At 34.7% G+C, this 22,926-nt stretch overlaps 2 protein-coding genes across 2 annotated transcripts in view; one reads left to right on the plus strand and one right to left on the minus strand.

Moving 5' to 3' along the window:
- Nucleotides 1–10,055, minus strand: LOC144453772 (activator of 90 kDa heat shock protein ATPase homolog 1-like). Its single transcript, XM_078145122.1, has 9 exons — nt 9,873–10,055; nt 8,106–8,185; nt 7,249–7,359; nt 5,889–5,974; nt 5,307–5,427; nt 4,547–4,623; nt 4,002–4,148; nt 3,374–3,475; nt 1–2,604 (listed from the first exon to the last, which is right to left on the minus strand). Exons 1-9 carry the CDS (start codon nt 9,950–9,952, stop codon nt 2,380–2,382), a joined length of 1,029 nt encoding a protein of 342 aa, XP_078001248.1. The 5' UTR covers nt 9,953–10,055; the 3' UTR covers nt 1–2,379.
- LOC144453721 (cation channel sperm-associated auxiliary subunit gamma-like) overlaps nt 10,028–22,926 on the plus strand; it is a 23,389-nt gene continuing 10,490 nt past the window's right edge. Inside the window, exons 1-14 of the mRNA XM_078145054.1 lie at nt 10,028–10,062; nt 10,370–10,559; nt 11,193–11,545; nt 12,164–12,368; nt 12,649–12,910; nt 13,818–13,892; nt 14,795–14,920; nt 16,098–16,169; nt 16,614–16,755; nt 17,598–17,718; nt 19,131–19,379; nt 20,289–20,386; nt 20,795–21,014; nt 21,913–22,050. Coding sequence (XP_078001180.1) covers nt 10,028–10,062; nt 10,370–10,559; nt 11,193–11,545; nt 12,164–12,368; nt 12,649–12,910; nt 13,818–13,892; nt 14,795–14,920; nt 16,098–16,169; nt 16,614–16,755; nt 17,598–17,718; nt 19,131–19,379; nt 20,289–20,386; nt 20,795–21,014; nt 21,913–22,050 — 2,286 coding nt within the window. The remainder of the gene's footprint in view (nt 10,063–10,369; nt 10,560–11,192; nt 11,546–12,163; nt 12,369–12,648; nt 12,911–13,817; nt 13,893–14,794; nt 14,921–16,097; nt 16,170–16,613; nt 16,756–17,597; nt 17,719–19,130; nt 19,380–20,288; nt 20,387–20,794; nt 21,015–21,912; nt 22,051–22,926) is intronic.

Below are 22,926 nucleotides of genomic sequence, written 5' to 3' on the forward strand. Positions count from 1 at the left end.
CAGTATGTACAGCTGATTTATTTGTCTCTTTTTTTCATCACAGTATGAAATTACGAGCGATTGCTTGTATTATTCAGTGGTGTTGGTTGCATACATTCCTCTCCCCCTCCCATCTGGAAATGCTTTGTTGGATAGGTGCTTATCAGACATCCCACACATCCTTCCAAAGCCGAGATATATTGGTGAGATAGTGGACAGACATCCAACTCGGCAACATTAACACCCTCACACCCTTCAATTTCTTGTTTTATATACATTAACATTACTGTAGATACACATTAAATGTGTTGATATTTGAAGACCAGGAAGGAGACACACAAAGTACCCCTGTGTTATACTGATGAAGATCACTCTACCAATCTCACTATGACCCCTGTAAGAATCTATGCTATAGTCTGACAGAGAAACACTCAATGCATTGTGACACAATACTGTATATGACATCATCAGTCTGGGCTTATCAGCCTGTTTGGGGAAAGAGCGATAAGACCAAGCCCACAACTGATCTGTCAGTCCAGGGAGTCAACATATCCTAATACCACTATTTTTAGTGGTCTGAGACATATCTAAGTGAATTAGGCCTGATAGCTAATGAATGAATGTGTCTTTTAGGAGATCATATCTCCTAATACTAAGAATACATAATGACTAATTTAGCACTGACTTCATAATCTATACTTTAGAACCTATCAATTCAGCTGCTTTTAAGGTTATTGAATAATATAATATCTTCATCATCAACTATGTTCTAGTCTACAAACTGCATTGGATTCCTACAGTCATCTCCCTTACCATGAAAACCGATGCCTGATGAAAGAGTGATGTGCTGGAAATACCAGAAGACAGTTGTCTGAAACAATTACAGCTAACACAGACATAATGCCAATAGTCAATTCTCAAACTTCCTCCAAATTTACACACAATTTTATCATGTACGGGGAGAAAGCAATACTACAATTTGAACAATAGGAAGACTGAATTTAGTTTCTTGTTCATCAAGTTTAATAGCAAAGGAGAAAGGAAATTGATTACATTAGCATTATCTAGCAGTGTTTTAGCTAAGGTTTCGGAACCCTTAAAAACAAAATGGGTGAAATCTGGTGTAACTGACAGTTTCCCCATACATTGCAGTACAGTATCATTTTGGTGGGAATCCTAGGTAAAATGACTAGGGGACTTCTAGAAAAAGAGCAAAAATACAAAAGTAACATTGTGAAGTATCTATACAACCAACACGGCAATAAGGGGGACCCTATTGTTTTGTTTCTCATTACTTTTTCATAGAAACTATGGGTCACTCCCTGGATTTTCTTTTGTAAGTTTTAAAATATCACACTTCTCTGCCTTTCCTTTTCCTCAATTTAAGTTCAATAACTTCCATCATGAAAGAAATGCTCTGTTCGTGAACAAGTGTCATCATTGCTGCCATGACTGTAAGACACTTGCTTATTCTTGCCAGAGAGGGCGCTGTTCCACAAAATATTGGCGCCGGACAAAGCTATGTCAGCACTGAAAATTTGGGTTTGTCCGATAATGAGAAACAAAACATAATGGGGTCACCTTCATCTATTCATAGTTACATTCCTGAAGAGTACATGAGTGAATATATCACGCAGTTCAACTGTCACCCATCATGATAATGAAGTCACAAGACAAAGGAGTTGTAATCAAAGAATGTATTACAATGTGTTACAATACACGTTAACTACATCATTACATACATGTTATATGCTTCACAATCCGAATTACTTTATTCATCCCACAAGGGGAAATCAAACCTGCACCAGCTGCAACAGGGATATTATTATTTTTTGATCAGACAACCAACAATATATTCACTTAAAAATTGTTATATAAACAAACACCAATGAATTAGACATTGTACATGTCAATTAGAGGTCTATACTGATTTTTGGGTGCGGACCTAAAAATCGATGTGATTTGATATATTGAACCATACTATGTGTACGGCTACGGAAACATGTTTACTCACAGATGATGATTCTATACTGTTCAGGGTGTACGATATATTATGAGTAAGTCATTATATCCACCAAATAAGTTTCCCAAAAACGTTCAAGTTGCAGCCAGTACAGCTTCATAAGAGGTACATGGTTTGGTATCTGATGCCAAGTAAATGTTAACACATGAGGGCTTCCTTACATGAAATGAAGTCTGGTCTTAACACATGTAATTTCACTGTCAAAATTACATATTGACAACCAGCAAGGTATTTTTGCAGCCACGTTGATTTCATAAATGATTTTTTTTGCAAACAGATTTTCTTTCTTTAAATCTTTGGTACAGAAAAGACATTTTATAACTTACATCTGACTTTTATCAAAAAAAACTACACAAAATTTTTTTTTGTTTTTATTCTTAAAATATTCTGGATGAGAAACCAAAAGTGCTGTTTATACTTTGCCAGTAGTATCGTGACCATCCTTCTTTCGTTCTGTCTAGTTCATTGTCTGGAACACCTGTCTGTGTCAGCACCAACTCTGTGTGGTCTGATTTCTCTTCCATCTCCATGGTAACAGTAGAATAATGCTCTTCAGGCCAGGATTTATACCTCCATCGTTGAACAATCTTTTTATTTGGGACCTAGAAATGAAGAAGTGAACAAAGTGAGACTTAAAGTGAACTACCATGTTTGACAACGTAACTATGAGGTTGACAGTCGTTTGAATTCTATCAGGTGCAAAACCACAATGGTATTATTATATATACAAAAGACAGTTAGGTCAGTGTAAAACAGGTCAAATCTGTCATGAGTTCACCAGGTTACCCACAAAGATTTTGGTACACTGTATGGTAAACTATCAGTCATACCAAATTTCCCCCCTCTTTGGGTTCCAAAACCTTGGCTACAACTCTATAGATGGACAGTATATACTATTGGTGACAATAATCACATACTCTCTGTTGATTTATCAAAAACTAAGCCCTGTATTATAAGTTTAATGCTGGTATTTCCAATGCTTCCCTGAATTCACATATCAAGCTTTATAACTCAAAACACTAACCATGTGACAATACAGCAGTATAATTATACTATTGCTGAACTAAGCTGTTCTTGCTAGTATTGGTATTTCAATACAATATTGACGTGTGATATGGCTGTATTTGTGCTATATCTGTAGTGCATTTCCCTCATGTCTGTGAAGTGATGTTTGGTGTATCTTACAAGACTGTTGCCTGGACTTAGGGCTATATAAGAGTACTGGTGTTCTAGTCAGCCTATGATTATGAGGTACATGTGGTATGTAATATATGCCTTGTCACCAGGTAAGGTGTGCATTTCGATATGTTACAATTTGCAGATACTTGTCACTAGACAATACACAAACTACATTTTTGTATATGTACTCACCAATTCAACATATTGTCCTGTAATGTTACCGTCTAAGAGTGAAAAACGTCCTTCTGGTTCTACTTCCATTTCTGCCCTAGCTCTCATGAAGGCTTGTACTTTCTGCAATAAGAGTATAGTTTGAACTATGAACTAAAAAGTGACTAGGTCATCGTTACAATGGGGTGGTACTGGCTAGGTTGACAGTTAAAATACATGTATGTAATCAAACCATGAGAAATTCATTTCATGAAGTAATCACAATAACTCTACACAAAGAAATATAATTCTATTCAAAATCTTATAGTGCTATCAAGTTTACAAGGTTGGTGTATTTTGATCATGCTAAAATCACTCCAGGAGTATCGAGGTGCGCCCTCTATCAGCAAAGTTGGTGCCATAATTCCTCAACATTTCAGTGTCGATATATATATTTGTAGTATTACTTGCATACTAAAGTATGTTATTGAATCTTTATTATAATGTGTCGTTTGAGGTCAATCAATTACAAGTGATGGTTAGTATGGTTCAGTAAACAGAATACTATCAGCGCCTTTGAATTAATACGTAACATAAATTAACATTCAAAAATTATATAAACTCAGTTTATGCTATAAAAACAGTAGGTAAATAAAGTGGGTAAACTTACCTGTACATTAGTTAAGGCATCATACAAATCACTGGCTTCACATTTGAAGTCTTGTTTCTCCTTGATTTTACTGGTGTTGATTTTAACTCCAACTTGTAAATTTTGAAAGTTCTTTATCTCCGAGGTTACGCTAGACTTATTTTGTGTCTGTGAAGACAATATTAAAAATGTTGCTTACTCTTTGATACATGTATTGTAATATAAATGCTGCGGCTTTGTGAAAATTTGTAAAATTTCCACTGATAATTTTGTTAAGTGCTCTCTAAACATGTACAACTCAATAAGATACATATATCAAACTGAACAAGTTTAGTTAGATATCACTATCTGTTACCATGGTTACAATGTCTTTAAAACTGAAAACAATATACTTTTTGGACTGCATGTTATATCTGTATTAAAGTCCCTTGACATCCCCCCCCCCAAAAAAAAAAAATAAAATATATATATATATATATATATATTCCAATCTGCCTGGGTAAGCTATTTGGGATGAAGAGGACCTATTTGGGGTGAAGGGGGGGGCCATTATGTTCAGTATTTACCTTTTGTGGTGGAGTACTTGGTTTTGCATTACTGCTAGCATTCTGCTTGGTTGGTAAAATCATACCTTGGCTATATTCTATAGAGGAGAGGATGAACAAAAAAAAAAGACAAATTAAAAATGAAATGATACATAGTGCAGGAAAACCACAGAAAAACCACATCTAATGATAATTATATATACTTAATTCAAATCTAAATTATGCAAATGAATATAGTTGCCCATGTGACTTCCTGATGTTCAAGGAGGAAATTAGAATACATGGGAAAACCTGCAATGTTTGGCATGGTCCAAATGAACGACACCCTTCTCACATGCAACCACTATGTACAGTCATTGAACACCAAGGTATTCTGGTTTTAAGCAGGAGGAAACTGGATTACCAAGGGAACACTTGCAATGATCGGTCACATCAAACTTTACAACATCACTTGCTGCAATTCTCAATCTGCAATTCATCCCTGGTTCTCCATTACTATAGCAACCAAGGTCAACGTTTTCAAGTTTTGTGTACTTCACTAAAACCTGCACTCCCAGTGATGATTGTGTCTACCACTGAAATCACTGTATGACCAGATCGACCAGGAAGTCATTCTACATCTTTTCAAAGGTGACTTTAGTAAATCACCTAGCCTGTCCACATGGTCTATACATTACATGCATAGTATTAAAACAATTACACACTCCTGAAACAATTCATGTGTATGATTGTACATCATAACAAAGTACAAAATGATGAAATAAACATGTAATAGACATACCTTCACGTAGTAATTTGATATATTTTGCTATTTGTTCTTTCATAAGTTCTCTTCCTTTACCCCTCATTATCTCTTTAAGTGTTCTAGATTCCACCGTCTCCTTTTTCACTGAAACATTAAACTGTAATAAGAATCATATTATTGACAATTCACTACCAAGAGTATTAATTCTTAAATTTTAAGGGGTGTACACAGCCAACGTCCTGAAGTCCTGTGGCAGTGCAGGGCTGCAGCACTGAAATTTAGGACTGCATGCATGTCTGAAATTCAGGACTCTGCAAGCATGATTGAAAATGGGCTCCATGACTTCTGTGTGTGTCTGTAATTTAATATGTCATTTCACTTTCATGCAATATCTGATTTAATCCAAACTTGGCACAATGGTGACCTGTTATAGAGGACATATGCATATCACTTTGTTTTCACAACATCAACGAAATTGACCAAACTGCACCCATATTTGTAATAAAAAAAATTACCATACATAATTAATATGCAATATATATGCAATATATTCTTCAAATTAATTTTTTGTAATAACCATATCAATTACTTTATTTTTTACTAAATATGTATACTTACATCAACTTCATCTGCTTCATTTTCATCACTTAAATTGGGTATTTCTACTGTTCCTTCTAGTTTAGTTTCACAGCCAGCAAGATTGCCTGTGGAATTCAACAGATGAAAATTGGTGGGTCAAGCATTGTGGTAGTAGTAGTATATCACATACATTTCTCAACCGACAGAACACAACATACACTGTGCTAGCGTAGGGTTTCAAAAACCATTAACCACATTTGACTAATGTTGCCCATTTTTAACTAGCCCAATAGAAAAGTCATTAACCACAAATTTTAAAACATTGACAATATTACATAAATTGTTCGTCTTTATTTTGTCTTAATTTCTGATATTTTGTCCTTTTTATTGTTATCATGCTAACAGTCATTACTATAATACCAATCTTTGCCTCCATCAAAATCTTGATGCGATCATGCTAGAATGAATTTTGGCCAGTTCAGTTCACTAACTATGTATTTCTCTTGTAGGTGCTAAAATGTGAATTTACATTGTAATATTCCTACCCACATTTAATAGATCAACCAATTCATCACAGACAGAATATATCCTTTACTAATTACCTACTTACAAGTCATTTTCAAAAGAAACATTATGTGAGGGGGCCCCAGATTGGGGACAATGAGGGTTGAACTTTAATTTGATCACGTATGCCAAATACTTGCCAGAACCATGAAGTAATCAAATGACTAAATGTGCTTCATTTGTTCATAAAATGTAAACAATCGCAAACTGAAGAAGTAGACCTATCTGAATGAACGAAGAATGTTATCAATATTTGCCTTGAGACGGTGAGAAAGATTGCTTTTCATAGAACACCATAGTACTTAACATATTCTGACCTTCCAATCAAAATTTGCTGTGAAACAGAGCCCCCTAGTGGCCAAACCATACAATCTTTCATCTTTCTGAAAACTGGCGTATAATGTACTCAAAGCATAGATAGTAAAAAAGAAAGTTAGCTGTCACTTAAATGATTCCAGGAAATGTAACAACATTTCACTAAATCACCAGATGTTCTTTTTTTATTCACTAAAAAAAATTGAAAATCACTCTCTCTTCACAATCAAATTTAGTCAAATATCACAAAACAGAGAAATTCAAAAACTTCAAGAAATTCAATGAATAATTTAAGTGGGAGAGTGTATTGGTATGAAGTGTTTTATGGGACATGAAGGGTGAAAACAACTACTTTAGAGTTTATGTGTACCGGTCTATGTGTCTGTTTGTGGTCCAAAAAACAGGCATATAGGCCAACTTTTACTATCAACATTCACACAAGTCATCACTTTACTGGAAGGAACTGAGATGATATAAAATAATTATACCATACTTGTAGACAAAGAAACAGTCTACTTACCATTCCACTCTAATTTGATTTCCCATTCATAAAAAAATATAAGTTTTGCTTTCCTATTATTCGCTGTAGCCTCGCCGTCACATTTAGGCATAGCTGTTATCTCACAGCATCCTGTGGGAACCAATTAGAGACAAAAAACAACGTCAAGTTTACAGTCTTGTAATCAAGAATACTGTTCTACACACTCAGTAATACCTTATTTTCTGTTCATAGCATTTTGACGCCACAGTTTGAAAGTCTTCCATAAATATGTAAATCTTTGCTCAGAAACAAAACAGTTTTACTCAAACGTCCTTAGTAACTGGCTAGATTTTCACAGCTTGGGACCTGGACGCACACATGTGTGTGATTCGAACAGCATATGTACTTAAACATCATAAGGCCAAATTTTAAAAGAAAAAGTGTATTTCCAATAACCTGACCTACCCTAGTTTAAGCCCTAATAATTTTCTTTCCTTGCAAAAAAGGTAAAATGGAGACAATTTACATCTATATTCATCTACTTAACTTACTTGTTATTTACTTCTTTTACACCTCATCAAATTCTCTCAAAAGTATTGTGACCGATGAGTATCTTATCTTTGGGGTCAAAGTAATTTTTACAACTTTTAAAGGAAAATAAAATGAAATTCCGACCAAACTACTCTATTTTCTGAAGTCATGTTATCGGAAACAAATATTTTTTTTTATTTGACCGAAATCACCATTTTCTCCACACCACACATTCTTAACAGCCATTTTGAGGACTATTGTGGTAAATAACAATTTTTTGTCACTGTACCTTGCAATGTTATGGCCATAGCTTCAATTTCAAACCAGCAACAGAACATTTTTTTTATTAAAAAAAAAAAACTTACCCCTTTCATCTTCAACCTTTAGACCAACAAATATTTCCTTGAGTTTATCTTTTGACCAAGCAGTTGCTTTCTTTTCAGTCCTGTGTATGGATGAAAAAAGAGTTAAGTTACAATTGAAATTCAGAAAGGCACATATATGACTTCTCCCCAAAATAGTGAGTGTTACCCTTATATCAAACAAACAATAGACTTTGATTTACAAAAGTTTATTTTCTGTTGTAAAAAATCAGTATGTAAGTTTTCTACCCTTCTAACATTTATTATTAAAAAGCACAATGCAATAAGAAAATATTGGAAGTTGTAATTCAGGATTCCTAGGAGTAAAATTTAAAACAAGCATTTCAAGTACAAGGAATGTACATCTATGTTTATGTAACTATGTCAGCATTTAGACAAACAGTACTGCAGCACAGAGAAAGAATACACCACATATGAAAAATCACAGTATTTCACACTTTACTCTTGAATGTCAAAACAGCCTGTACCTTTGGAACCACTTTCAATCACAAATTGAACTATATTGAGTCAGTCCAGTTACATGTACAGCTCTCTGGGAAATACTTGAATTATTTATCAGATTCAAAAAAATTATGTTTCCTGTTTTTTTCAGATTGACTTTCATACACATATGTAACAATCCAAATACTGTAATGGCTCAGGGTATAACCCCAGTTTGTAAACCCACTAAAGTGCAGTTTTCAGCTCTAAATACTTCTAGAATCCATATAAACTAAAGACTAGTAGTGTAGCAGTGTTGGCATTGCTAGTGTTAATAAAGCAGCAACTCTGTTAATGTGTTTTGACAGGTCTTCTTGTATGGCTTCTCTTAATCACCTTAAAATTATCACTATTTGTATTAACTACAACCTTTAGTCTCTACAGTTGCCCCATTCCTCAACAGGACATGATGACTCATACTAATGTTATTCATTATGAAAACCGTACCAACGGAAGGATTGACCAAAGCAAAATATGTCTACGCTATTTCAGTCACATACAGTATACAAAGACATGTAAAAACCATGGTTACTGTAAAATATCCTTCTATAACTTTAGATCTAGCAACACTACAACAGTAGCAAGATATACAATGTTATAATACCACTACAAGTTTTTGAAAATATGTAGAATTCAAAATAGCTGTGTCAATGGTAGTTCTGCCTGCTGACACTGTGACAGAGAGTAAGTCAGGACTCACTCGAGTACCGACTCACTTGATGCAAGCAGGGTCAAGTCAGGAGAGTGAAAAGGAGACATCCTGAATCAGACCATAGCGTAATTCAATTTTAATTTATAAATTCAGCTGTCATTTCATGTTGATAATGATATTTTGTTGTTCTTAGTGCAAAACCATACTCTCAAGCAAGTCGCTGACTATTAGATATTTTAGACCCTTTCCGTTTTTATTGCATACACATTGAAAAGTTATCTAGTGGCTAATTTTTTTTACTGTATTCTAGCTGTTTATTATAAATCTTTTTTTCTTTTTTGTTTCACAGTTAGTAACGCCACGATTGAGTCAACACAATGGTTGATAGCCCCATAGTTACAATGGAGGGGGGGGGGGGGTGACTAAATACATCACACAGGGTAAAATCAAACACCTACTTTTGATGAAAAGTCTTAACAGAGAATATAACTGAATATGGAGACAAATTTTTTCTCATATTTCAGAAATCACGAGAAAGTTATGGTCAGCAATCAGAGTTTGAATTAAATTTGTAAACATTGATTTTTCAAACAATGTCGTTATGAATGAAGACCTACCAGTGCCAATTGTTGACATTTGTTGCATCGGCACGTTCTTCGACGATCCATCGTGGATCTCCTTCTCCCCATTTTGCCATGATACCGAGCTGTTTTCTGTCCTGATAACGACTAAGGAAAATACGCGAGATACTGAAGCTCACCCACGTTGTCTTATGTCGTCGAAGGTTCTGGACAACCGGAACAGGAAGTCAGACGCCGGTTGACGAGAAGTGCACACGAGATTTGTACAAGGTCCGAGATGTCTGAATATAGTCCGTTGAAGGCGCTATGCGCTAAAGTACAAAAAAAAATTGGACGCCGTCGCGTCGTCTGCTGCATACAAACTTGATTTCTAACCTGATTGTAATACATGTCTAGCGAAATGAACGTAATTGAAGACACACAGTCATCAATATTTGATAACAAAGCTATAGAGGAAGCAAGATAATGACACTTTGCAACCAAAAATCGTGTGTAAATCTTATCATATTTGTAATTGTATTATCGTTGAACAGGCACGTTGGATTACTCAATGGTTATGCATTGAATTTGAATTTAGTTACTGACTGTTCATGGTTTGTTGAAGTTGTAAAACAAACCCAGCCCCATTGTGAGGCTGTCAGCAATATTGAAAACCAACAGACTTTGCCAGTTAACGATATTGTGTTCCAGTATGCTAATAATTTGGCGGTTGATACTTCACAGGTATGTTTATTTACATTCACCGTTATATTATCATTAATTCATTCTTACTCAATAATACACCAACGCATTCACAAAAAACAGCACCATTTTGGCCAATTTGCTCGAGTTTATTCATTCACTGACGATTCAAGTGATAAAGGAATATAAAGTCAATTTACAGAAGCCATTTAGATTTATAAAAGAAAAAGATAGAAGAAACAAAAATATAATGAAGTGCCATAGAGCATGGGTGGCACATTTTGAGATAAAAAGATAATTTTAACACAAAGTTTATATAAAGCCTAAAGGTATGAGCATATCATGATTATCATGAAAAGGCAAAAAATAATAATTGTGTGTTTCCGATAACATGGTCTCAGAAAATAGGGTAGGTAGGTCAGGATTTTATTTTGGTTTATTTTATTTTACCTTTTTAATTATTTTAATTTTTGAAAAATCATATTGCTTCGACATTTCAATCAGAATGTTTTTGAGGTAAAACTGGGATAGATTCAAAATACCTATACCAAGGCTTGTGCCATGTTTTGGGCAAGTGATCCTCAGTATGTATTATGAGTTGGAACAGCTGGTAGATTTTACCAGCTAATCCCACCAATTAATAGTAATTTTAATGTATTCTGCCTTTTGTTACAGCTAGAGTTCCAAGACACATATCAATCTTTCCCATATGCATTAAGAGTTAGAGTAGTCTGTGAAGATAAAGTTTCAGATATTGTGGCAAGGAAGTTGGCTGCCTCAGGTATAGTGCCCAGAGTTAGCATCCAGAGTGACATTGGTGATGCAACATTACAACACATCCTGTATGGTGCATTGGTGGATTTGTATCACTTGGAATCATCCTCTCAAGTCAAATGCAATATACCAGAAAGCAAGGAAGAATTCTGTTCACATGCATGGATTGTTCCTCTACCCATGGACAACCAAACAAAGAGTATAGATATAGAAGTATCAAGTGATGGGATCGGACAACTACCCAAAATACATAGGCAAGTGTGACATTATTATTAAGTATCATGTCAGTATGCTGCCCTCATTATTCTGTATTTCAATCAAGTTATCAAAATAGGAAATGTGTAGGAAGGCAGTTATGTACGAGAGAGAGAGAGAGAGAGAGAGAGAGAGAGAGAGAGAGAGAGAGAGAGAGAGAGAGAGAGAGAGAGAGAGAGAGAGAGAGAGAGAGAGAGAGAGAGAGGGGGGGGAGAGGGGGGGAGGGGAAGAGAGAGAGAGAGAGAGAGAGAGAGAGAGAGAGAGAGAGAGAGAGAGAGAGAGAGAGAGAGAGAGAGAGAGAGAGAGAGTCTCAGAGAGCACGCTCAGGCTTATTTTGGTAAAATTTCATTTGTGTGTACAGTTATTTTCTTTCATCAAATTTTCTTATGTCAGGTGTAAATTTCTGATTAGTTCTGATCATTGGTAGTCATCGAATACTTTTCAGCATAGACATTGGTTCTTCCAATATCTATGGTTTCTGTTATTTAGATAAAATAAGCAATGCTCAATATAAAAAATATTACCCTGGAAATATAAAGTTGCCTCTAAATACATTGAAAATGATCTTAGATTTTACTGTGTCAAGTCTTAGATGTTGTATGGTGTTGTATTTGTAGGAATACCATTTATACCAATAGCTATGTAGTTGATGACGGTGTTGATGATGGTTTGTATGAACTGGATAATATAATTCCATGGCAAGTCCAATCTAGTGGTGGTTTTGTTGTCAAGAGCAGTAGTCCAACAGTTCTTGTAGGACCACCAGCAACCAATACATTGTTAGCCAGTAATGATCAGTTGGCTACTGTTACTGTGTTGCAGGTTAGTGTAATCACTCACTCACTCATTCATTCTCACCCGTTTATTCTCACTCATCACTGAGTCACACTCATTCATTCAATAAACCCACCCATTCATTCACTCACATTCTTATCATTCATTCATTCATCTGCTGATTTCTGGTTTAATTTTAAATTTTGCTATGGTATTTATTTGTTTACCCATTCACTAGTGTTTAGCCTCAGTGTTTTAATAACCTGTAGAAAATGCTCAACATCATATATGTGTGCTGTGATTAACTGAACTAAATGTTTTATTCTAGGTTGATATATCAGATACTGTACTAGTTTGTGATACACCAAATCCAACTCTTGAAATCCTTGAAGCTGTAGGATTAGCAGACAGGGCACTGCTAAGAACCACTAGTGGTGTAGTTGAAATGACACAGGGTATGGTTTACACTAACATTCTACCAGTCTGTGTCAACATTCTCACCATTGGTTCTCAAGAAGAATTAGGTATTTGGAGTATACTAGCTGTGGATGAAGCCAACCAAATTTACTTGGCCGAGTACACAACTACTTGTAAGTTAAAAACTTCCAATAATCAGTGTTAAGACATCACATATTTGTCAACCCTGCTATGAGGGTAGAATGACACAACGTATCAGATACTAAAGTTTAGCATAAGCATGACTCTCAATGACAAATGTTATAATCTACACTAGATAGCATTAATTCTGCAGCCTTAAAAAGGCCTACTCTGCATTATAAATAGTGGTCACATTAAGATAGACATGCATTATGTTAGCTAGTGACTTTGACTGTGTAACACAATCACAGAGCTCATAGAGTGCCTATGAAACTGCTGATTTAGAGAGTATTACATGATAGTATTATGAATATACAGGAAAGAAATCTGTCTGCATTTTTGATAATAATTGCATTTTTAGGACTGTATTCGTGAAAATGTTGGCTCGATACACTTTGAAAGTGTCAAGATACTGACCCAGCATTGAATATTAGCGCTTTAACCACAATATCTTAATCACTGGATTTCCTACCACTTTGTAAAATTTCTCACACTAAGAACAAAATAAGTCTCTATTAAAATTTTAAAACTATATAATACAAACTCAATAATAGCTTATTAATAAATATGCTTTTATTCTACATTTGCTGAAATAAATACAGCAGTATATTCACCTATAAAAAGTTTTCACACTGCTTTGTAAAATGTAAATGATGCTATGATTGTAATACCTGTAATAGATATTAGCTAATAAAATATAAATGCTGAAGATGCAATATGTCATTTGTTTGTTGCAACTAGAAGATTACCAGGCCAGGGGGTACACAATAGCAGTAACTATATGATATCAGTTTTGACTTCACAGATTTCAAAATATAAATGAAATAATGATTGTATCATCAATCTCATATCATACACTTTTATAACTTATTTCTTTATCTTTGTGTTACTTTCCTACAGATGAAATGATCGTGTTTACTTCACTTTATGATTCCTTGGATAGGACTCTGTATGATTGGTTGTCTGAGATACAAGGTAATTGTTTCTATTACTGAAAGACTTATAATGTGTTAAAATATCTATTTTATAAAGAAAGCTATTGGTATATTCAGGGGATTATTAATGTGTGAGTTGAATCATGAATTACAAGTCAACTGACTTGCCTATTTGAATTATTTTGTGACTGTGTATCTTATCTTAGCAGTCACTCTGTATCTTCCCTTACCATTCACTAGATGTATCTTCCCTTACCAGTCACTAGATGTATCTTCCCTTACCATTCACTAGATGTATCTTCCTTACCATTCACTAGATGTATCTTCCCTTACCATTCACTAGATGTATCTTCCCTTACCAGTCACTAGATGTATCTTCCCTTACCATTCACTAGATGTATCTTCCCTTACCAGTCACTAGATGTATCTTCCCTTACCATTCACTAGATGTATCTTCCCTTACTGTTCACTAGATGTATCTTCCCTTACCATTCACTAGATGTATCTTCCCTTACCATTCACTAGATATATCTTCCCTTACCATTCACTAGATGTATCTTCCCTTACCAGTCACTAGAGGTATCTTCCCTTACCATTCACTAGATGTATCTTCCCTTACCATTCACTAGATGTATCTTCCCTTACCATTCACTAGATATATCTTCCCTTACCATTCACTAGATATATCTTCCCTTACCGTTCACTAGAGGTATCTTCCCTTACCATTCACTAGATGTATCTTCCCTTACCAGTCACTCTGTATCTTCCCTTACCAGTCACTAGATATATTTTACCTTACCAGTAGTATTTTCCCTTACCATTCACTCTGTAGCTCCACTGATACCAGTCACACCATACTTTCAGTCACAATATAGCGTGACACAGTGAAAACTACATTCAATAACTTTACATTTAGAATGTTTTACTCTTATACATTTATAGGTATCAACTCCGAGACTTGCCAAGTTGTGTGTGCAACCATTGATCCAACCAGGTCATCTCACTATCTATTCCTTGTTAATGCTCCACAGTCTTTGTCACAAAATATGTTAATAGTGGAATATTTAGGTAGGTGCTGTATACATTAACAATACTGCTATTTGGAATAATTAGAAGGATAATAATTAGTCTCTATACACAGAATGCTTAAAGGCCAGGGTGTCAAAATTATTGTACTTACCCCCACTGTCCCCCAGTATGTACCAACCCATACTATAGAGTACCACTCTCCCACCCCCACCCCCAGGACAATGGCAAAGTACCAACCCATATTATGGGAGTACCACTCTCCCACCCCCACCCCTGGGACAATGGCCAAAGATACTACCGGTACTACTACATGTTCAATATGTGCATGTACCCACCCGTTTGTACCCACCATATGTTTACCATGCAAGCAAATATCGTTGAAGGCATGCACACAAAAAGACAATATTGCTTATTATAGGATATATTCCCATGATATGATAATAAAGGACAAGATGTCATACATAATTTTGTCATTAAAATAAAATTGATATAAAACTGAATGACAAGGAAATTTAATAAGGAAATATTAATAGACAGGAACAGAAAAATTGCATAAATTATAAATTGTATACGAACTCTCTGGGACTGAGAAATTTACTCAATTAATTTAAACTGTAGACTCTCTCCAACGTCTATGATTAAATTTACACTAATGTATGTATCAAACTGATTACATTGGAGTAGTCTATTGAACACTGTTAGAAGATTGATTTCTGCTTGCACCTCATTTATTTGGCTTATTTATTATAAAGGTATTACTAGTCATAAAAGTAATTGCTAGTGAAATAATTGATGATTGAAGGACTTGCATTATTAACTGTACGCGATTAATCACTAAGTGACAATCCCATAGGATAATTAGAAGGATGATTTATTTATCGTTGTCTTGTTGTCAACAAGTATCAATAATATAATGGAATGTCCCTTATGACTGTCATTTAGACTGTAAAAGTACTCAGAGTAAAATATATGAAATTAAATTAAAGTCATGCACATGTATTGAATGTCACATAGTGGCTGTAATTAATATGCATGAAATATAGCATTAATTTGATATTTGACCTAGGTTGAAAAGAGGTCAAGTTCAATTTGACTAGTTTGAACAAAAAGTTAACCCTTTGCTGATAATATGGATATAGTCCCAATAAAGACTAAGATTTGATCTATTAAAATCTGTAATATAGTTTTATGCACTGGTATTTTGTATGAATTACAGGAACACCCAATAATGGATCATGGCAAATTATATCATCACTTTCACAAATCAAGCATGTCCTTTATTATCAAGGTAGGTATATTATATTATCTGTATGTATGTATGTATGTATGTATGTATGTATGTATGTATGTATGTATGTATGTATGTATGTATGTATGTATGTATGTATGTATGTATGTACAAGTATATATCCATGATTTGTTACCTTCACCACTGGGACTTGGGTAGGGATTATGTATTCACTCCTGTTTATCTGTTTGTTTGTTTATTTTTGTTAGGAGAACATCTAGACAATGTCTTAATGAATTTAAATGAAATTTTGAGGAAACCATTGCGTGGACCAAATGATTACTAATTGATATTGTTATTCTCGGCAACAAGGATATTGTTGCTATAGCAACTTGAAACTGAGATAAATAATGATAACATTGAATTGCTTAATTTCAACCCAACCTTTCATGTTATACAACGTTGTTGTGCCAATTTTGTTGTCTATTGTTTCTGCAATACCAGACATTATACATAGTTCATTGATTAAGTATATTTTGTCACCAACAGATAGTGATAGTAACACAGAGTGGCAATGGACCGGTATGTCTTATACGTCAATGGTCTCTACACACCTGTTTATTTGGGGAAATGGCTTGATACAAAGGTAAGTCCGAGAACTACACTTGTAAAATGATGGTAAATATTTAGTTATATTTTGGCTATAAATGAAGCATGTATAACAATATTGCACAATATCGTTAAGTCAATTATTATTATAATTATGTAGCATTATTTTAGAATCTGTTTTTTATACTTAATTTGTAACAAGCATCTTTCCCTTGAATTCCCATCTGTATTTCAATCCTTAAACTAGTATGAATGGATAGGTATACTCTTTACTCCTAAAGTTAATCTCACTTTGAGCCAATACAATTTACAGTACACAGCCACAAAACACTGGAACTCATTACCCGACCAACTGAACAAAATAGGATCATGATCTACCTTTAAATCCCAATTAAAGTATTTTTATAAACCCTCATTTGCTCCTTCTATATATTCAACAGACATAATTATTTGTATTAAGGCATTGCCCTTCATGTATAGTCATGTTTTGTTTTTGTTTTTTTGGTTGTTTTTTGCTTTTGTTTTTGTTTTAGTTTTATATTATATTTATATATATATTACTGTACATGTTTTCCTTTGGCCACAAAACCCAACGAGTTTGAACAAGCTATTTTTGTGGTCCAGCCAGGAGTATAAAGTTATTTTTTATTTACCTTTCATTGCCGACGTATTTACTTCACTAATTCCTTTTCCTCACTTGATATGTCGATTTTCTTTTCTTTTCGACTTCTGGCAAATAAATATGTGTGAAATATTCCAAAACATTCAAATCCACATTACCTGTATCCATGAAGAAATTGAGAACAGGCAATACAAGTTGTCTACTGTCATTATCAATACCTGATTTATGTGATGATAAAATACCGATTTCTATTGCAGTCCAAACAGTGGTTTGACTCTGTACTTAATGACCAGTTATCCCAGAGTCAATGGATCAGTTATTACAGTCTTCACATCTTCACAAGATGGTACATATGCCTTCATCAACCAACTTGACGAGGTAAAGTGAAATCAAACATGTTGTATTTGTGAAATTCTCTCATGAAGGGTATTGCCCCAAATAATATCATACACAGGTAGATCTTTATGGAAACAGTTTATTTCAAGAAAACTAAAAATGATTGTTTCTGTCCTGGCCTCCTCTCAAATAAATGAAGTAGGTAATAATGCAGTAACGTGTACATGTATTACAAGATAGCAGGTTAGGGTACACAGCTCCAGAAAAGTTTTTCCTTTGTACAAGGTGTCGACCTACATAAAATAACACTGTATTTCAGTGTTATCATATCACCTGGGGCTTCTCTTTTTCTTTTTCAAACTGTGGTGAAAATTTTCAGCAACTTGGGAGTTAAATATTTAAGCAATAACCCCCGCCAAAGGCGGGTATACACAAGATTTTGGTACAATTCGCGACATATAGCACTCGCCATTCGGCTCGTGCTATATGGAGCGAATTGTACCAAATTCGAGTGTATACCCGCCTTCGGTGGGGGTTATTGCTTTTATAATATATCAAAATATGTGTCTATTTCTTCTAAATGTGATTCTGTGGTTATTTATATGCCTGAAAAGGCAAATTCGCACGTACAGAAAAAGATCATCGGTAATAGATCGTCGGGAACGAGCATATTTTGATGAGTGGATACGTTCATGTCGCCCATACACACACACTGCATGAACACAAACCATACACTGCATTGCATTGCATTGATAAATTACTTTATTTACATCATATAATGCATAACGAAAACGCGTTGAAAACTAGCAACGAAGAAAACGGGGCAAGAGGTCAAAGAAAGTAACAATTTTGTTTGGATATTTACATAAGAACAATACAATCTTGTACACTGCTAAAAATAGGTGTCTCGGCGTTGAATCGGTTGAATCGGAGAAAGCTCGAGACAATAAATCAGAGACGCGACGTTACACAGTCTACTTTAATTTAATGGTTAACAAATTGAACATTGACTGAACCTGAAAATGTACAGTTTTGAAATAATCCTGACGCACTTGACTGATGGTTAAAAGTTAAATTGGTATTGCTTGATTCAACGAGAGCAGGACGCTGACGGCTCGTTGCATGGGAGAACTTGTACCTTATCAGCCATGGCCAGTGATGTTGAAGCCACTGATCAATCGTTGCTTTCGATCGCAAGGTCATCAGTGGAATTATTTGGACTACTGTAACCCAAACTGTTGTACAGGATACCAGCTGACATACCTTTACTCTGAGGAAGTGTTAACTTATTGGTATAAGAACGAACACTAGCTTCATTTTTGTGAGTACTATTCATATGCTAGTTTAGGGGCCCATTTTACCACTGTCAGCCGTGGTAAAATGGGATTTTACCACAGTTATTATCCAATCAGAATGGCACATAGTAGCATGATATAATATAATTCTCATTTTAGGTGTGGTATGAAATTGTCAGGGACTTTTCAAAGCATGATGAAAATATCACCATTACCAAGTTGATATCAAATCTTTCATTTCAGGTATGGTATGGTATTGTTGGACACTTTCAAAATGTGATGAAAATATCACCATCACCGACTGAGACTCAGCTTTCCAATATTCATCAGCTGACACCATCCATGCCAAACGTGTCTGACATACACAGAATAGCTGTATTCTTTGACTCACACAAAGACCTATACCAGGTATTGTATGTGATACCTATATAATGCATTGATGTGGATTTCTAGCTTTCACAGATCATATGTAATTTATGTCATAGCTATATCTGACAGTCTAATTACTAAGTAAACAAATATTTTTTTTAAAATCACAAAAAGGTGTACTTTGATTGAAATCAGTACAAAACACTCCCAGATATCCTCAGTTACTTGCTGTATTGTATAATGGCATATCTAAATGAAATAAGCCACAAACAAAAGATGTATGGGAGCATGCTCTGTGATCACGTCACTGTAATGTCACTTAGTGGTGTGATTATAAAACAGCGCCATCTATCATGGAGTGAACAAGACTAACTGTTTGTAGTTGAAATCTCTCAGCATCTCAAAAGCATGTTGTATGTATTTATTAAAATTTTAGGACTGATTTATAGTCGACCAAAACTGTTGAATTTCCACTCGGTCACAATCAAATGTGTTTGTCAGTGTCTATTGAAAACATCTTGATTTGACATTTCACCCTGAATGCTGAAGGTGGAGGTCAAAATATTCATGAACTCAAATTTCAGTAACCCTCACCCCCTATTAATGCTGTTAATTACAAGCAATATGATATCAGTTTTTGAAGATTAATTTCTAGACTTTCAACAGTCGTCTTGACTTTTTTGTGATTTATCTTTAAATACTATAATTTTTGTGGATGAAATAGAATTAGAACATGGCAGTTTTTAGAACTCAGTACTCTATGTATATGCATACATGCGTTTGATGGAGAACACTGTAAACGTATGTGTGCATGTATATATGTATGTTTGATGAAGTCAAGACGACTGAAGTTGATTATATAAATACTGTGTTCAATTGATACTCACTGCAATCTGAGTAGTCACAATTTTGACTGAAGGTGAGTATGATTTTTTTGTTATGATTCAGTTACTGGTTTACCACATGTCCAACAGCACAGCTATCCACTTCAGCAGACATCTGATTCCTGTTGCTAAAATCATAGCTGGTGATCTCTATCAACAACAGTGAGTATATTTTTTACATATAGACCCACGCCAAAGAGGATTTAGTGTGAATTATTAATATCATCATAAACTTTACAACCCCTCAAGACATTACATTCAAAGATACCGCAATTTCTATACTTCAAAGACGATAGTTTGGAATTCTTGCAGAAGTCATTTTAGCTGAACTACAATTTTAGATGTCAAACTAAAAGACTAGAATTTTTACATTCTTTTGAACATGCATGATGCATGAAAATACATACGACATGTAAAATCAAGCTATTTTTCTAGCTATTATATTGGAGTTCCCCACTTAGCTTATGGTACAAAATATGAAAATGTATGCAAGATTCACCCAATATCCCCCCCCCCCCTTCTATTAGCAAACTTAAATTAACGGTATACTTTTTTTTGTTAATTCCACAGATTAGAAGCAAATATTGATGATAGTATCTCTTCACAATACTGTCCATTTAAGGCAGTTCACTTTGAAAGTAACAACTCTCAGTATTACAACAGAGTACAGAAATATATGTACCAACCACCTAGTTTTACCAGTGATCAACGTTTATATGATCTCAATGCATTGTTAGTCTATCAAGGCATTGTGTATCAAGTAATGAAACTACACTGTGATGATGTTCAAGTAAGTTAGGATCTATGGTAATCAATGATCAATGCAAATGGTTTGAAAGGAACACAAGCAAGGCTGATTTTATCTTAGCTGCATCTCTTATATGGATTGACCCTTTCACTATATGAGGATTGACCCTTTCACTATATGAAAAGTGTAATTCATACCCACCTTACCCCACCTTTACCCTACCTGTGACACACCTAACCACCATCTCTGTCCAGGGGTAGTATGAGACAAAGTACAATTTTGATTCTGCAGCACCCTGGGGAGATATCATCATATGTAAATTAGGTAAAATGTGGAACTTTGTTTCATACTCACCCCAACTGTACATCCTTTAACCCAGGTGGAAAGACATGGACAAACAAGATTTTTTGTATAGTGTTTGTTCCCCTTTAACTAACTAATGCCCAAGGTCCATTTGATTTCAACACATTTCTACTGGGATGTTGTGTATTGAATTGGTGAAACCTTCAAATTGATAATGTTGGTAAAAGTAGTAAGTTTACAAAGTTTTCAAATTTTTGATATGGCAAGTGGCATGCTTATCGATATCCGTTCACTTAGTAATTTGGCTGTTTGTTAATTTCTTCATTATTTTACATTTTTGCGAATAAAATAATATTTCACCGTCAATTTATGTGATTTTAATGATGTTTCCATACAATTACATGAGGTAATTACCATATATGATAAAACCTTTATGGCCTGGACATGGGTTTTGCAAACCTCGGTAGTATGGCTAACAGGCCCTCCTAAAGTTGGACCCTTCCACCGTACAACTTCGGTCCACGAAACCCACATCTGGGCCATAAAGATTATTATCAAGTTGATTTAAATAGCTAAACTTTGTCAGTAATATGCCTTCTAACCTAATAATTATGAAATTACTGTTATTTTTGTACAGGTTTATACTGATCCTTACTATGACCCACTACAAGACTGGAGACAAGCAAAAGTTCATCTACAAGATTACTATCACTTCTTGTACCAGAATCATTTACCTGAGTCTTATCTCTATGTTCCTCTGGACCAGTATTACAAGGTAAGTTTACCTGAATACAAAAGCCACCAAATCTTGAAACTTCTTACTTTATTAAAATATAACTACAAGTTCTTCTTCAGGTGGCTAAACACATCAAATGATAAAATGAAAGTCATTACCATGTCAAAAAGGGAGGTAATACACTGAAGGTAAAACATAACACGAGTCCTCACTTAATGCTAATGTAGGAAAATATGACATTCCACCAACCTGCAGTGACATCAGAACAGAAGGTGGACAGATTTACATAACTGATAAGTACTTTGACACCTCAATTTACATATATTGGAACCTTTTCACACCTCAACAACTCCTGCAAATTTGGATCAGATTCAGTCAGGCTATGAAGGACAAGTGATTTGTTCAAAACATGTCTGTTTCTAATTCTAAAGCTGAAGGAGAGAACTTGTGTATATATATACTGGAGATATATGTGTGAAGGATTGTCATCAGGTGAAATACAAACTATGACCAGGACTAGATACAACAAGTGCATATAAGTTTAAGTCTAATATTCACAGAAATAAGATCTAAAAATTATCAGTAAAAAATATATTAGAATTATACATACCTATTCTCTTATGTTACGTTTATCTTGATTTTGACCAAATATACAACTGCAGACATCATACCATTGATGATCAGAACCTGGTACAAACAGGGAAAGTAAACCAATGAATGGGATTAATAACAACTGGCACAGCAGAGACTTGTATTACATATCATGGTTTCAAAGAACAGTCTTATGGCCTCTTTGCATGTACATAAATCTCCAGGGGAACTTTAAATTTGTTTATGAATGTGAACTATTATGTAAAGAGGCCATACAACTCTTCTTATCAAATGATGGAACATAATACTTGTCTCTCTGTATTT

The sequence above is a fragment of the Glandiceps talaboti genome, chromosome 2 (genome assembly GCF_964340395.1).
Source record: "Glandiceps talaboti chromosome 2, keGlaTala1.1, whole genome shotgun sequence".
Lineage (NCBI taxonomy): Eukaryota > Metazoa > Hemichordata > Enteropneusta > Spengelidae > Glandiceps > Glandiceps talaboti.

Bases quoted from the DNA above. Each gene is read 5' to 3' on its own strand.
- LOC144453772 (XM_078145122.1), bottom strand. From the start codon at position 9,952: ATGGCAAAATGGGGAGAAGGAGATCCACGATGGATCGTCGAAGAACGT. The intron at 3,476-4,001 runs GTAAGTTTACCC...CTCTTATTGCAG, and splicing joins ATGCCTTAACTAATGTACAG to AAAGTACAAGCCTTCATGAG. The intron at 2,605-3,373 runs GTGAGTACATAT...CTTCATTTCTAG, and splicing joins CAGGACAATATGTTGAATTG to GTCCCAAATAAAAAGATTGT.